Source organism: Sapajus apella, unplaced genomic scaffold (assembly GCF_009761245.1).
Source record: "Sapajus apella isolate SASKATOON/1434 unplaced genomic scaffold, GSC_monkey_1.0 scaffold67, whole genome shotgun sequence".
Taxonomy (NCBI): Eukaryota; Metazoa; Chordata; class Mammalia; order Primates; family Cebidae; genus Sapajus; species Sapajus apella.
The window spans coordinates 10518257-10534006 of NW_022437007.1; the positions used below are offsets into that span (position 1 = coordinate 10518257).

The 15750-nt window shown below is 41.0% G+C and overlaps 2 protein-coding genes across 2 annotated transcripts; both read left to right on the plus strand.

Moving 5' to 3' along the window:
• Window positions 1–4991: 4991 nt before the first annotated feature.
• Window positions 4992–11513, plus strand: FGA (fibrinogen alpha chain). The gene is made up of 5 exons (XM_032248615.1): window positions 4992–5119; window positions 6203–6328; window positions 6787–6970; window positions 8931–9076; window positions 9659–11513. Exons 1-5 carry the CDS (start codon window positions 5066–5068, stop codon window positions 11180–11182), a joined length of 2034 nt encoding a protein of 677 aa, XP_032104506.1. The 5' UTR covers window positions 4992–5065; the 3' UTR covers window positions 11183–11513.
• Window positions 11514–11741: 228 nt separating this feature from the next.
• LOC116530515 (fibrinogen alpha chain-like) lies at window positions 11742–12857 on the plus strand. Its single transcript, XM_032248616.1, has one exon. It carries the CDS (start codon window positions 12099–12101, stop codon window positions 12540–12542), a length of 444 nt encoding a protein of 147 aa, XP_032104507.1. The 5' UTR covers window positions 11742–12098; the 3' UTR covers window positions 12543–12857.
• Window positions 12858–15750: the final 2893 nt, after the last annotated feature.

Here is a 15750-nt window from a genome sequence, read left to right on the forward strand (position 1 = left end):
TCTTTCTTTTCTTTCTTTCCTTCCTTCCTTCCTTCCTTCCTTCCTTCCTTCTTCTTTCTTTCTTTCTTTTCCTTTTCCTTCCTTCATTCTTTCTTTTCTTTCAAGAAAAAAGAAATAAAAAAACCAAAAAACTGAAATATACAGCTATAGAATTTCTACTCTTTCTGTAAGCATTATACACCATCCAAATAAAACTAGTAAAACTAGTAAAAACTATTCTAGTCGTGCCAAAAGTTATGGCATAACAAATGTGTAAATTCCTGCATTTAAATGTTTATATTAACAATTATATTTAAATGTTTATATTACATTAATTTCCAAAGGATAGATCTATTAAACATCCTTCTCATTAGAGCTAAGGAAAATAGGATGTAGTTATCTCTAGGAAAAAGGCAAACCTGGCATAATGGCCTGTAATCCCAGCACTTCGGGAGGCCGAGGCAAATGGATCACCTGAGGTCAGGAGTTCAAGCCTGGCCAACATGGTGAAACCCCATCTCTACCAAAAATACAGAAAAATAGCTGGTCATGGTGGTGGGCTCCTGTAATCCCAGCTACTTGGGAGGCTGAGGCAGCAGAATTGCTTGAACCTGGGAGGCGGAGGTTGCAGTGAGCCGAGATCACGCCATTGCACTCTAGCCTGGGTGGCAGAGAGAGACTCCATCTCAAAAAAAAAAAAAAAAAATGCAATGCACAGCAGATTATAATTTAAGCAACTGAAAATTTCTTCAATCTTTTTTCCAATTTTGCACTTTTAAAGATACCCTTATTGTCACATGCTTTTTAAAAAATGACACTTCTTATATTATTTGTTGCCTATTAATTTGCATGGTTTTCCATCTAACCAAAACCTACTCCTCCAAAGCTTACAGTATAGCCTGTTCATGGGGCGGAGAGACCAGCCTGGTGTGCAGCCTGCAGTGTGGGGCCAAAGAGTGACCTACAAAAGTGCCTCATTTGGGACTCCTCGTACTGCAGTCAAAACGAGGGGACATTCTATTATGAAGCATGGGACAGTCTAGGAACAATAAAACCTACTGTTTCTAGAGCTCCTGCTGTGTATGGCCAACATTTTACATAATCCTCACAGCAATCCTGCAAGATAAATATCACCATCCCATTTATACCTCAGAGAATTTAAAGAGTTTTCCCATGTCACTTAGCTGGAATCCAGGCCTCACATGCTGGAAAGCCCGCCATGCAGTGATACCACCAGCCTTCCATTCCTCTAGGTGACACTGAGCAGGACTTGCTCTATGGCTGGCATTTGTGCTAGGCCTTGTGCCTTGGCTTCAGGAAGCTTAATGTAGACAAGACATAGAATAAACAAATACCTTTCCAAATGTATATTGTCCAGGAGTGACAAGGTACCATGCAGAAAAACCAAGCAGAGTCAATGGAATGACCTGTGAGAATGGCAGCTCTTTAGATTGGGCGGCTAGAGGCCTCTCTGACTCTCTAAGTAAGTGCTCTGTGAGCTGAGGCCTGCTGAGTAAGGGCCTGAGATGTGCTGATTTTGAGAGGCAAGAATAAAGCCCTCAGGTGGCATCCTTAGAAGTACCCTGACATGGAACTATCGTGGTGGCATTCAATCAAATTGTTTTCTGTTAATTTACCTTCAATCAGATTATGTTCAACCGATTTACCTGAGGCCTATCAGGTTACTCTCAGGGAATTTTTTTTTTTTTTGAGACAGAATTTCACTCTTGTTGCCCAGGCTGGGGTGCAATGGAGCGATCTTGGCTCACTGCAACCTCTGCCTCCTGGGTTCAAGCGATTCTCCTGCCTCAGCCTCCAGAGTAGCCGGGAATACAGGCATGCACCATCACTCCTGGCTAATTTTGAATTTTTTTAGTAGGGACGAGGTTTCTCCATGTTGGTCAGGCTGTTCTCAAACTCCCAACCTCAGGTGATCTGTCTGCCTTGGCCTCCTGAAGTGCTAGGACTACAGGCGTGAGCCACCGCACCTGGCCTGGAACTTCTTTGCTATATACCATGCTCACTTCCCAAAATGAGCACTTCTTGTGGGTATAGGAAAATGTGTGCAGAGATCAAGCCTCGCCTTCCAATCTAAGCCTGACATTTTGCCAGTGCAGTCATCGTGAGTAAGTATAACCCAGCTTTTCATGGAATCATTGCCCTCTGGAGCCTGGACAGGGCTCTGGGTCTTCCTCTTTGCTCTGCAATTAACTCTAGAAATCCCAGCAAGCTGCCTTAGGGGTGAACTTGATCAGAAAAGCAGCCTTCCATAGAGCAGACGGTGCACTGCCTTGCACCAGGGCTTCCATCCATTTATAGAAAGCTTCGTATGTCTGCATTGCTGGGGGAGGCAGCAAGGCAACTTCGCATCAATGGAACCCACTCATGCCCTCTTGCTCAATGAAGGTGCACACCTTTTCGGGGGAATATAAAGACCAATAAAACATTTCAATTCTCAAATTTGTGATCTAGTGGAGACAGTACTCCTACAATGATAAATGCCATTAGTGGTGCACGGTCTAAGGAAGTATGAAAGAACAAGAGGTTGCTTTTAATTGGACATTGAATTGGGCACCCTGCAAAATGTCTAGCAAAGAACCCAGGACTTAACATTCAATACATATTAGCTATTACTCTTATTAGGATTGTCTTCACATAAGAATTTCAGGCAAGGTAGGATTTCCAGATAAAGTACAGAATGTCCAGTAAAGTTTGAATTTCAGATAAACAACAAAAAAATTTAAGTGTTTCCAGTATCACAAGACATACTTATATTAAAATAGATTTGTTGTTTTTCTGAAATTCAAGTTTAACTGGGACATTCTTATTTTTACTTGCTATTTGCACCAACCTAATACATCTGGCAAATCTAAGCTGAAGATTTTTTTTTTTTTTACTTTTTTTTTTTTTTTTTGTGAGACGGAGTTTCACTCATGTTACCCAGGCTGGAGTGCAATGGCGCCATCTCGGCTCACCGCAACCTCCGCTTCCTGGGTTCAGGCAATTCTCCTGCCTCAGCCTCCTGAGTAGCTGGGATTACAGGCACGCGCCACCATGCCCAGCTAATTTTTGTATTTTTAGTAGAGACGGGGTTTCACCATGTTGACCAGGATGGTCTCGATCTCTTGACTTCGTGATCCACCCGCCTCGGCCTCCCAAAGTGCTGGGATTACAGGCTTGAGTCACCGCGCCCGGCCTTACTTTTATTGAAGTATAATCGAAAAGTAAAAATTGTATAATTTAGGTTACACAGCTTGATGTTTGTTCTTTTTTTTTTTTTCCTTTAAAGGGGAACTTCTCTCTGATTGGTGTTTTGATACACATATATATTGTGAAATGATTACCACAATTAATCTAATTAGCACATAAAACACCTCATATAGTTACTTTTTTTGTGTGCTGAGAAGACTTAAGATCTACCTTTTTAGCAAATTTCATATATACAGCATAGTATTATTAACTGTAGTCACCATGCTGCACATAAGAACTCCAGAGCTTATTTATATCACATAACAGAAACTTTGTGCCCTTTGAACGACATGTCCCCATTTATCCTATGCCTCAGCCCCAGCAACCACCATTCTACTCTCTTCTGTGAGTTTGACTATTTTAGGTTTCACATGCAAGAAAAATCATGCAGTATTATTCTTTCTTTCCCTTTCTTCCTTCAATTTTCTTTCTCCTTCCTTCCTTCCTTTCTCTCTCTCTCTCTCTTTCTTTCTTTCTTTTTCTTTCTTTCTTTTCTTTCTTTCTTTCTCTTTCTTTCTTTTCTTTCTTTTTTTCTTTCTTTCTTCTTCTTTCTTTCTCTCTCTCTCTCTTTCTTTCTTTCTTTCTGGAGTCTCACTCTGTGACCCAGGCTGGAGTGCAATGGTGCAATCTAAGCTCACTGCAACCTCTGCTTCCCGTGTTCAAGTGATTCTCCTGGCTTCAGGCCCCCAAGTAGCTCAGATTACAGGTGCCTGCCACCATGCCTGGCTAAGCAGTATTTGTCTTTCTGTATCTGCTCATTTCACTTAGGATAATGTCCTCTAGGTTCATCTATGTTACTGCAAATGACAGAATTTCCTTCTTTTTCAAGGCTGAGTAATACTCCATTGTGTATATGTACATCACATTTTATCTACTAATCTATCAATGGACACTTAGGTGGTTTTCATATCTCAGCTATTGTCAATAATGCTGTGATGTACATGGGAGTACAGGTATCTCTTCAAGGTCCTGTATGATTTCCTTTGGAAATATACTCAGGAGTGAGATTGCTGGCACAGGAATAGGAAAGAAATAGTATTTTTCATGGCACTTTATGCTCTCCCATAATTAACTTCCTATGTGACAGTCACTGACAGTCACTGTTCTGAGGGATTTACAAGAATTAACTCATTTATTCTTCACAAAAACATGAAGTAGTATCAGCATCCTTATTTTATAAATGAGGAAACTGAGGTATAAAGAGGTAAAATAACTTGTCCAAGAATATAGAGCTGGGAAGTGGTGCAGCTGGGATTATGAACCTAAGATGTTTGGCTCCTGGGGCTGTTGTCATCTTAATATTTTGGAAAGAGAAAGGTAACCTGTCCTACATATGCTTATAGAAGGCCTTCAGGGCCAGCTTATCACCAAAGTCATATTTTAGCCAGATCACCCAACCCTAATTTCTGCAAAAGTGAAATATTGTTTGCTAAATCACTACTATAGCGGGCTACAGCTCGCTTACCTAAGCACCTTCTATATCCTTTCAAATACAGAAATATGGATATACCCTCCTACGCTCCTCTTTTCGCCCTCAAAGCCTTCCTGTTCCTGGAATGTGAGATCTTCTCCTGATTGCTGGCTGGAGAATCAAATGCTGCCTTTGCAACAGATTATCGGAAGCAAACAAGCTAAGGGGAATTGAGCAAGAATTTCTGGGACACCAACAGCACAGGAGGAACAAAGCATGTAGACGGACAGTTGATTTTTGACACAGGACAAAGCCAATGATTAACCAAATCTCCTGCAGGTTTAAATAGGATGGACACCCGGAGTGGAGGCAATCCTTATTTTCAGCTGGAGTGCTCCTCATGAGCCAGCGTCACCCTTAGAAAATATGTTTTCCATGAGGATCGTCTGCCTGGTCCTAAGTGTGGTGGGCACAGCATGGGTATGGTCCCTTTCATTTTCTCTTCTTTCTTTCTCTCTGATTTTATTCCATGAAGAGCTTGGAGGTCTGAGTCTACCTGTTCTGTCCCGACACACTCTTAGCTTTATTTACTCCAGGCTGAGAGGCAAGATCCTGGATGGGCTTGGCACCTCAAGAATACAGGGAAATATGGCTCCAAGAGGAAGATCTTAGACGTATGAGTGTGTACAAACTCACAAGGGAAGCTTTAGCATTTGTCGTGCAGTCTCACCACATTTTGTTCTGTTTTGTTTTAAAAAGGGCAAGAATTCTTTGCCATCTTTGTAGCTATAAAGCCTTGGAGCATTATAACGCTAGTTAATACAATAAAACATTCTATGGTAAGATTTTTTTCTTTAATTATTAATTTCTTGCTATTTGCTAATTATTAAGTTCTTGCTATAATAAGCAGAACTTTTAGTTTTAGTACAGTTTTGCTGATAGGCTGTTTTTGTGTTTGTCAAGACAAAAGAAAAAGCAAATGAATGCTCTTTGGAAACATCTTTGCAGTATCAGAAGAGATTAGTAAGGCAATATGCTTTTTGGAAGCAATGGTAGTCTTTTGAATTATGAATTCATCTCTAAAGGCTACACAGAAATTTGAAAGAGAGAGGAACATTAGGTTAAGATGGCGTGGGTTCTTTCTACTGAAGCAGTAAGAATTACAGGAGAAAGAGCTCTACAGCTTTCAATTTTCTTTCTGTCTGCAGTCATTTGTAAAACTGAAAAGCTAAAATTTAACTGATTTTATGGATTCAAATAACTTTCCTTTTAGAATGGATCTTTTTAAACTCCTAATATTTATCAAATGCTTATTTAGTGTCATACACAGTTAAGGGATTTGTACACCTCACCTCCTTTAATTCTTGTAACAACTCCATACAAGGGGTCTTTGGATTTCCATTTGAAGATAAGAAACCTGAAGTTGCAGATGCCCTGCGGCTGGTGCCTTGATCTCTGTGAGAGCTGCCATCTCTTCCTTGGGACTTGTAGGCATGCCGGTGTCTCCTCTTCTGGCTAACATTGCTGTTGCTCTCTTTTGTGTATGTGAATGAATCTTTAAAGACTACAGATACTGGTGAAGATGACTTTCTAGCTGCAGGAGGAGGAGTGCGTGGCCCAAGGGTTGTGGAAAAACAACAATCTGTCTGCAGAGATTCAGACTGGCCCTTCTGCTCTGATGAAGACTGGGTAAGCAGTGAGCTGGGATGCAGGAGATTCCTTCCCTGTGATGCTAGAGGGGGGTCACATGCTGACCCAATTGGTCCCAGAAACTTTTTTTAATAGAAAATAATTGAATAACTCCTTACATACCAAAGAAAGAGAAGAAACCTAGTTCCAAGATCACTGTTTAATTACCTCTCCAACTCTGGATCATTAGTGGGGGAATAGATTGGATTTTAGTTGCATGCTGAGGCAATACTTGGCACCTGAGTATTGTGGCCTCAATTTCCTGGCACCTAATTTATGGCTAAGTGGACCCTCATGCCACAATTTCTCTACTACCTCTAACTAGTCCCCTTCCTACTTTTAAGCCAACTGATCTGGAAGAGATAGGGTAGGAATAAATGGGGGCTGCATGGAAACATGCAAAATTATTCTGATCCAAGAGATAGACCCTTACTATAATTTTCCCCCTTCACTTTCAGAACTACAGATGCCCTTCTGGCTGCAGGATGAAAGGGTTAATTGATGAAGTCAATCAAGATTTTACAAACAGAATAAATAAGCTTAGAAATTCACTATTTGATTATCAGAAAAACAATAAGGATTCTAATTCATTGACCAGAAATATAATGGAAATTTTGAGAGGCGATTTTGCTGCAGCCAATAGTAAGTATTACATACTTATTGCTTTGACTTTATAACAGAAACAACAAAAATGCTAAATGAATATGATGTCTGCTCATAACTATGACAATTTCATCTCAAACTACTTAGTACAGAAACACATGCCTTCATAATATCACTGAAAATTTTAAGGGGGAGCTTTTGTTTTCGTTATTTTTTCAAAGTAAAAGACGTTAACTGAGATTGTTTAAGGTGACAAAATAAGTCAGAATTTTGGATTAAAAACAAGAATTTAAGTGTGTTCTTTTCAACAGTATCTACTGAAAGTAGAATGGGCCAGACTCTTGGAGTTGATACTTTTGTTTCTGCCTCGCAGAGGAGAATACTGAGAGGTCAAAGAACTCGCTCAAAGACAGAGAACTGGGAGTTCAACCCCAGACTCTGCTGAGCTGATTAGGTAGATTTTTTAGTTTAAAATACAGAGTCGAGCTATATCGTTCTCATAGTCTACTCATTAGGGTTAGGAAATGTTGCATTCCTTCTGGGCATGGGCAGTGAGTCTGGAGAGACCTCAGTTTCTGAAGTTTTGCTTTGCCTCTTCACACCCTCATAAACAGTTAACATTTAAAATCAGTGATGAAACACTAGCAGGCAAGTGAGTGATCCTGTTGACCCAAAAAAGCTTAGGAACAATTTCAAATCTATAGATAAAAAGAAAAACTCATCAGTAATGTTCTGGAAAATCTTACCCGACAAGGAACCCAAGTGGCACTCAGGGGTTAGAGGAACACACTTTATTACACTGGCGGGCCAAGAAGGGTTCACACCCAAAAGTCTGGACCCCAGCTCAGAAAAGTACACAGTTTTTATAGGTAAAGGGGCAGGGGGAGTAACTTAGGACTTTAGACAATGCAGCAGGTTTTAGGCAACAAGGCAGTTTCTCTTAAGATTTTCCAGTTAGTAAGCAAAAAGCTGAGGCACAGAAGCAGAAAGAGGCAGTTACTAACAAAAATAAGGTCAGTTTCGCCGGTCGCGGTGGCTCAAGCCTGTAATCCCAGCACTGTGGGAGGCCGAGGCGGGTGGATCACGAGGTCAAGAGATCGAGACCATCCTGGTCAACATGGTGAAACCCCGTCTCTACTAAAAATACAAAAAATTAGCTGGGCATGGTGGCGTGTGCCTGTAATCCCAGCGACTCAGGAGGCTGAGGCAGGAGAATTGCCTGAACCCGGGAGGCGGAGGTTGCGGTGAGCCGAGATCGCGCCATTGCACTCCAGCCTGGGTAACAAGAGCGAAACTCCGTCTCAAAAAAAAATAAATAAATAAATAAAAAAAAAAAAAAAAAATAAGGTCAGTTTCAAAAATAGGGATGGGATGGTTACTGACAACGTGCTGACAAAATCCTGGGCAAAATTTCCACTTTAGTCAGAAAATCCAATATGTTCAAGTCCTTTGATTAAGGATATTATAAGGTAATTGGAATGCAATCAAACCAATTATTTTAACTCCAAATTACACCTTTAAAATTCCAAAGAAATTTCTTCTTTTATATTTATTTGGGATTATGAGTTGCTATTAGGACATCTTAACTGGAATTCGTGGATGACTACAGTGCATAACATTATCCAAAAGTCAAATGCCTCATAGGTTTTGAACTCACAGATTAAACTATAACCACAATAAAATTGGGAATATTTACAAGCGAGTTTTTTTCCTTCTTTCTTCCTTCTCCCTCTCTCCTCCCCCTCCCTCCCTCCTTTGCTCCTTCCCTCCTTCCCTCTTTTCTTCCTTTCTTTCTTTTTCTTTCTTTCTTACTTCTTTTTCTCTTTCTTTTTCTTTCTCTCTTTCACTCTCTTTCTCTTTCTTTCGTCTTTCTCTCTCTTTGTCTCTCTCTCTCTCTCCCCACCCCCCACCCCCGCTTCCCTCCCTCTCTTGCTTACTTGCTGGCAATTACAGGCAAATCACTCAGCAGCTACTTCAATAACCGTATTTTCTGTTTCAGACCGTGATAATACCTATAACAGAGTGTCAGAAGATCTGAGAAGCAGAATTGAAGTCCTGAAGCGCAAAGTCATAGAAAAAGTACAGCAGATCCAGCTTCTGCAGAACAATGTTAGGGCTCAGCTGATTGATATGAAACGACTGGAGGTAAGTTGGTGGCTCTGCCCCCAGATTTCCTTGTTTTTGAATAGCAGGGAAAAGGAAGGCAGTTATACATTGAGTATAACTACTCAAAAGTGCTATATCCATTATCTACCCAAAAGTAGGTATTATTTTCCCCACTCTATAGTTGAAGAAAAAAATTCAGAGACATTAAGTACATTTTCCAAGAGTACATAGATAGTAAATTTCAAAACCAAATGTACAATCCTTGTATAATTCCAAAGCCCATTACATCACCATTCCTCTGAGCCTTCAGCCTGAGTTTCACCAAGAATCATTTAATCAGTGTTTCCTTTGAGAGGGAATAGTACCTTACTCTTGATCCATTCTGAGGCTAAGATGAATCAAATAGCACCCATTGCTTATCCCAGCTAGCCTTGGAATACCCAACATCTCTTCCACTGAGGATGGTAGAATACCAGAAAGCAGAGAATATTAAGCGGTAGGTCTCCAAGTCAAAGAAATGAAACCAGTTTCCAGAAGGAAAATTAACTACCAGGAACTCAATAGACATAGTTCATGTATTTGTATCTACCCTTTCTCTTTATTTTTCTTTCCTCTTTCTAGGTGGACATTGACATTAAGATCCGATCTTGTAGAGGATCCTGCAGTAGGGCTTTAGCTCGTGAAATAGATCTGAAGGACTACGAAGATCAGCAGAAGCAACTTGAACAGGTCATTGCCAAAGACTTACTTCCCTCTAGAGACAGGCAACACTTACCACTGATGAAAATGAAAGCAGTTCCAGACTTGGTTCCCGGACATTTCAAGAGCCAGCTTGAAAAGGCGCCCCCAGAGTGGAGGGCATTAACAGAAATGCAGCAGATGAGAATGGAGTTAGAGAGACCTGGTGGAAATGAGATTGCAGGAGGACACTCCACCTCTCATGGAACAGGATCAGAGACGGAAAGCCCCAGGAACCCTAGCGGTGCTGGAAGCTGGAACCCGGGGAGCACTGGACCTGGAAGTACTGGAAACCGAAACCCTGGGAGCTCTGGACCTGGTAGTACCGGAACCTGGACACATGGGAGCTCTGGATCTGGTAGTACCGGAACCTGGACACATGAGAGCTCTGGATCTGGTAGTACCGGAACCTGGACACATGGGAGCTCTGGATCTGGTAGTACGGGAACCTGGACACCTGGGAGCTCTGGACCTGGTAGTACCGGAACCTGGACACCTGGGAGCTCTGGACCTGGTAGTACCGGAACCTGGACACCTGGGAGCTCTGGATCGGGTAGTACCGGAACCTGGACACCTGGGAGCTCTGGACCTGGTAGTACCGGAACCTGGACTCCTGGGAGCTCTGGATCTGGAAGTACTGGCAATGAAAACCCTGAGAGCTCTAGACCTGGTAGTACTGGAACCTGGTCTGGCAGCTCTGGAAGTGCAGGTACTGGGACTTGGACCTCTGAGAGCTCTGCAACTGGTAGTACTGGACATTGGAGCTCTGGATCTGGAAGTTTTAGGCCAGATAGTTCAGGCTATGGGAACACCAGGCCTACCAACCCAGACTGGGGCACATTTGAAGAGGTGCCAGGAAAGGTAAGTCCAGGGACAAAGAAAGAGTACCACACAGATAAACTGGTCACTTCTAAGGGAGAAAAAGAGCTCATGATTGGTAATAAGAAGGTCACCTCTGGTAGCACAACCACCACGCGTCATTTATGCTCTAAAACTGTTACTAAGACTGTTATTGGTCCTGATGGTCACAAAGAAGTTACCAAAGAAGTGGTGACCTCTGAAGATGGTTCTGACTGTCCCGAGGCAATGGATTTAGGCACGTTGTCTGGCATGGGTACTCTGGATGATTTCCGTCGTAGGCACCCTGATGAAGCTTCCTTCTTTGACACTGACTCAACTGGAAAAACATTAGAAAGTCTATTCTCATCTAGGTTCAGAGAGTATGATGGTGAGTCTATGGACTCAGAATCTGGCATCTTTACAGATACCAGTTCTCATCACGCTGGGGTACGTGAATTCCCTTCCAGCAGTAAAACTTCAAGTCACAGCAAACAGTTTGTCAGTAGCACGGCATACAGCAAAGGAGGCTCCACAGTACAATCCAAGAGCCGTGCAATGGCAGATTAGGTCTAAAGTGAAGCTGATCATGAAGGAACACATACCATTAAGAGAAACCATGCTAAATCTTGCCTTACCAGAGGTATCCACACTTCTCCTTTGGGGAAGCCTTACCCTGTCCCCCTAGACTATGTTAAATATTTCTGCACAGTGTTCCCATGGCACCTTGCATTTCCTTCTTAACTCTCTGTTACACTTTATTGAAACTACACTTTTTTGGTCTGTTTTTGTGCTAGACTGTATAAGTTCCATGGGGGAAAGGACTTTGTCTCATCTCTGTATTCCCAAATGCCTAACAGTACAAAGTCATGACTCAATAAATACATGTTAAATGAATGAATTAATTCTCTGAAACTCTATTTGAGCTTATTTAATAAAATTCTTTCATCATTCCAAGTGTCTGCTGCTAGAATTGTCACCCAACTGATTAATTATGTTTTTAGTATGTGTCTCAGTTGACATTTAGGTCAGGCTAAAACAAGTTGTGTCAGTATTAATTGATGCTTAGCTACCTGTACTGGTTACTTGCTATTAGTATGTGCAAGTAAAATTCCAAATCCATTTGAGGAAAATCCCCTTTGCAATTTGTAGGTATAAATAACCCCTCATTTACATAAGTTCCATCTCACTGTAAGTGCATTCTTCCCCTGTGGAGGGAAGAAAAGAAGAAAGAAAGAAAGGAAGGGAAGGAAACAGTATTTACCTTCTTTAATCTGAGCCGTGCCTATCTTTGTAAAGTTAAATGAGAATAACTTCTTCCAACCAGCTTAATTTTTTTTAAGACTGTGATGATGTCCTCTAAACATATCCTTCGGGTGCCCAGTGTGACATTTTCAATAGCAAGCTACCAGGATCCAGTAAGATTTTTTCTGTTTATTGCAATCAAGAAACCAGTTTGGGACGATAGCTTTTGATCCAGCAAAGAATGGATGGATCACTGAATTTTAACTGGACTGGGCAAGACTACAAGAGAGGTTTCGGCATCTTGAATGACAAGGGGGAAGGAGAATTCTGGCTAGGCAACGACTGTCTCCACTTACTAACCCAGAGCGGCTCTGTTCTTAGGGTTGAATCAGAGGACTGGGCTGGAAAAGAGGCTTATGCAGAATATCACTTCCGGGTAGGCTATGAGGCCAAAGCCCTGCAGGTCTCCTTCTATGAAGGCACTGCGGGTGATGCACTGATTGAGGGTTCCGTAGAGGAAGGGACAGAGTACACCTCTCACAACAACATGCAGTTCAGCACCTTTGACAGGGATGCAGACCAGTGGGAAGAGAGCTGTGCAGAAGTCTATGGGGGAGGCTGGTGGTATCAACTGCCAAGCAGCCAATCTCAATGGCGTCTACTACCTCTGTGGGGTCTTCTATGACCTAAGGAATAACAGTCCTTATGAGACTGAGAACAGAGTGGTCTGGGAAGAGGGGCAGATTATTCCCTCAGGGCTATTTGCATGAAAATTAGGCCCCTTGTGACCCAATAGGCTGAAGGAGTGGGAGTGGGAGCACTCTGTCTCCTTTGCTAGAGAAGTGGAGAGAAAATAAGAAAGGTAAAGCAGTTGAGATTCTCTACAGTCTAAAAAATTCCTAGGTACTATTTTCTTATTCTTTGTACTGTAGGCAAATGCACCTGAGACATATTAGTGCTTTGAAAAATAAAGTTATATAAGTTTTTCTTTATCTTTAAATAGCTGTGTGGGTTTTAAAATGTTTATAAGGATATACCAAGGGACATTCAGTACATCAGGAAGGTGTCAGACAGAAGCTTCTCTCTGCAACCTTGAAGAGCATTGGTTTGAGAACTTCTCTTCCCATACCACCCAAAGTCATAAGGCCATTGCAAAGTAAAAAAGTTATTTTATCGGGCCGGGCGCGGTGGCTCATGCCTGTAATCCCAGCACTTTGGGAGGCCGAGGCGGGTGGATCACGAGGTCAAGAGATCGAGACCATCCTGGTCAACATGGTGAAACCCCGTCTCTACTAAAAAACTACAAAAAAAAAATTAGCTGGTCATGGTGGCGCGTGCTTGTAATCCCAGCTACTCAGGAGGCTGAGGCAGGAGAATTGCCTGAACCCAGGAGGCGGAGGTTGCGGTGAGCCGAGATCGCGCCATTGCACTCCAGCCTGGGAAACAAGAGCAAAACTCCGTCTCAAAAAAAAAAAAAAAAAAAAAAAAGTTATTTTATCCATTTGATTTGAATGGTTTTAAACCAATGTTTTAAGGTAAAACTCACTGAATCTAACCATACCTGACCTTTGTAGTAGAATTTATGACTTGTAATTACAATGTACAATTTGTAATTACGATATGTATTCATGTCTTTTGTTATGGAGCAAATTGAGGAAGGCAGGAGAAACATTCCTACCTAAATATAAATGAAAATCTGTCCTTTAAATTCTTCCACAAGACATTGTAATGCACACTTATTTTTTTCCCAGGGTGTAACCAATTTCTTTGAAAAACACACCTAAAATTTTAAAAATATTTATGAGTATTCAAAAAACAGACGCAATTCACACATTACTAAACAATCTCCCAAGTATTGATTTTACTTCATTTTTCTAACAACAATAAACTATATTCTGTGTTAATTATTACTCAATGTAAGTTTATTATTATATTAATGAATAATGTTAATTATTACTCAATGTAAGTCGTTAGTTTGAAAGCATCTCACTAAGCATGATCTCTGCTATAATCGAAATTCAACATATTTACATTGGTCAATATTTGATCCAAATTTCATCTTTAATCCTGGTGGCCTTGACCTCTGATTTTTAATTTGTATCCTTTTCTATTAAGAAATATTTGCCATTTTCTCTTGAACATGTATTAAAATATCCTCAGTAATCTAGTATATCACCCTTTCTTGCATAGTTTCTATTCTGACATAACTGCATTATTTCTCAAGGAAGAAGAGAGGAAAAGAAGGAGGGGAGAAAGGAGGGAGGAGGAAAATGGAGGCTACAGCTAGGGGCCAGAGCCTGGGGATCAAAAAGGAAATATGCATCACATATGAACCCCGGAGTTCTTGCATTTCCTTATGGGGAATTGTAAATCTCTGATACAAACTAAATGCTATACCTTCAAATAGTTACATACTTGGAAAAGAACTTCTTCAGAATTAAATGAAGCTTTGTTTCTTTCAGCTGTCAGAACTTTATGCTATCTCTGTCCCCACACTTACACTCACACATATGCCTCGACAGAATTTGAGTTGAGACTAGAAAATATTTTGTTTTCCAGAATAGCACACTATGTAGGAACAGAACTGGGTCCTGAAATGAAAGTGATCGTGAATGGGAAGGGCCAGTCACTTCTAATTATTTAGAAGATTTTGAGTTTATCGAAGGATTAGATAAGCCTCTTTTAATTTAAGAAGTGGTAGCCAGTATTAGCAGGATCATGAGAACTGGAGATACAGTTTGGTTGTGAGAAAATATATGAAATATTTATTTTCCATTTCACCATATCTTTAGCCTTCTATTTCACCTTATCTTTAGCCTTCTATTTCATTTTTCCTGAAATAAAATATTAATTTAGCTCCCTGAATCTCATTCACTCAAAAGCCCATTTCAACTTGGTTTTCATGCAATTACCACGCTCTTGAAATTGATCACCTTAAGTCAATACAATTTTGCAATTCTAAATTAAATGTGCTGCATTCAAGCCTCTTTCTACCTGATCTCTTTTAAACATCTGCTACTTACTTTGCCCTTATCCTGCCTCTTGGAGCTGTCCTTTTGTCTTGGTTTCTGTGCCATTTCTTCCTGTCTCACCCTTTTCAGTGTTAACTGGTAATTTCTTCTCAGACCACTTCTTAAATGTAGGGGTTTCTCATTGCAATTATATTGGTACTCATCTTTATCATTTGGGATTAGGTTTGGCACATCCGGCTTCAACAAGACTGAAATTCATTTCTCGCTCACAGAAAAGCCTCCGGGAATATGTCTGTGCAGTCTTCAGGAAGCCATCATGTTAATAAAAGACTTATATCCTCTGGTTCGCCTTATAATCCAAATATCATGTCCTGTGGCAATTTGGAAGAAAGAGGAAAGACAAAAGGGCAAAGGAGTACTTTCTTCTTTTACCGAACTTTCTTGGGTGTTCTAAACAGCACTTCTGCTTATATTGGCCACAACTTCGTCACATAGATAAGTTTAGTTGCAGGAAAGGGTGAGGCAAGTCGACTTTTAGCTTAGGTACAGGACTATCCTAACTAAAATTGGGATTCCGCTAATAAGGAAAAGAGGGAGAATAGATATTGGAGTCCACAATTACCAGTCTTAACCAAACAACATTTTCTCACTCTGCAGTGAGTACCCTTTCTCCTTGGTTGATCTGACAGTCACCATAGCTTCAACTACTACCAGTGGCCTTAAGCTGGAGACAGACATTAAGGGACGTTGCAGAGGGATAACATGAGGAGAAATGCCAGATATAGGTGATGGGGGGATGGAGGCAGCAAACCACATTGCCCTGAATGTACCTGTGTAACAATCCTGCATGATCTGCACAACATGTACCCCAGAACCTAAAGTACTATATATATATATACTATATATATAGTGTGTGTATAT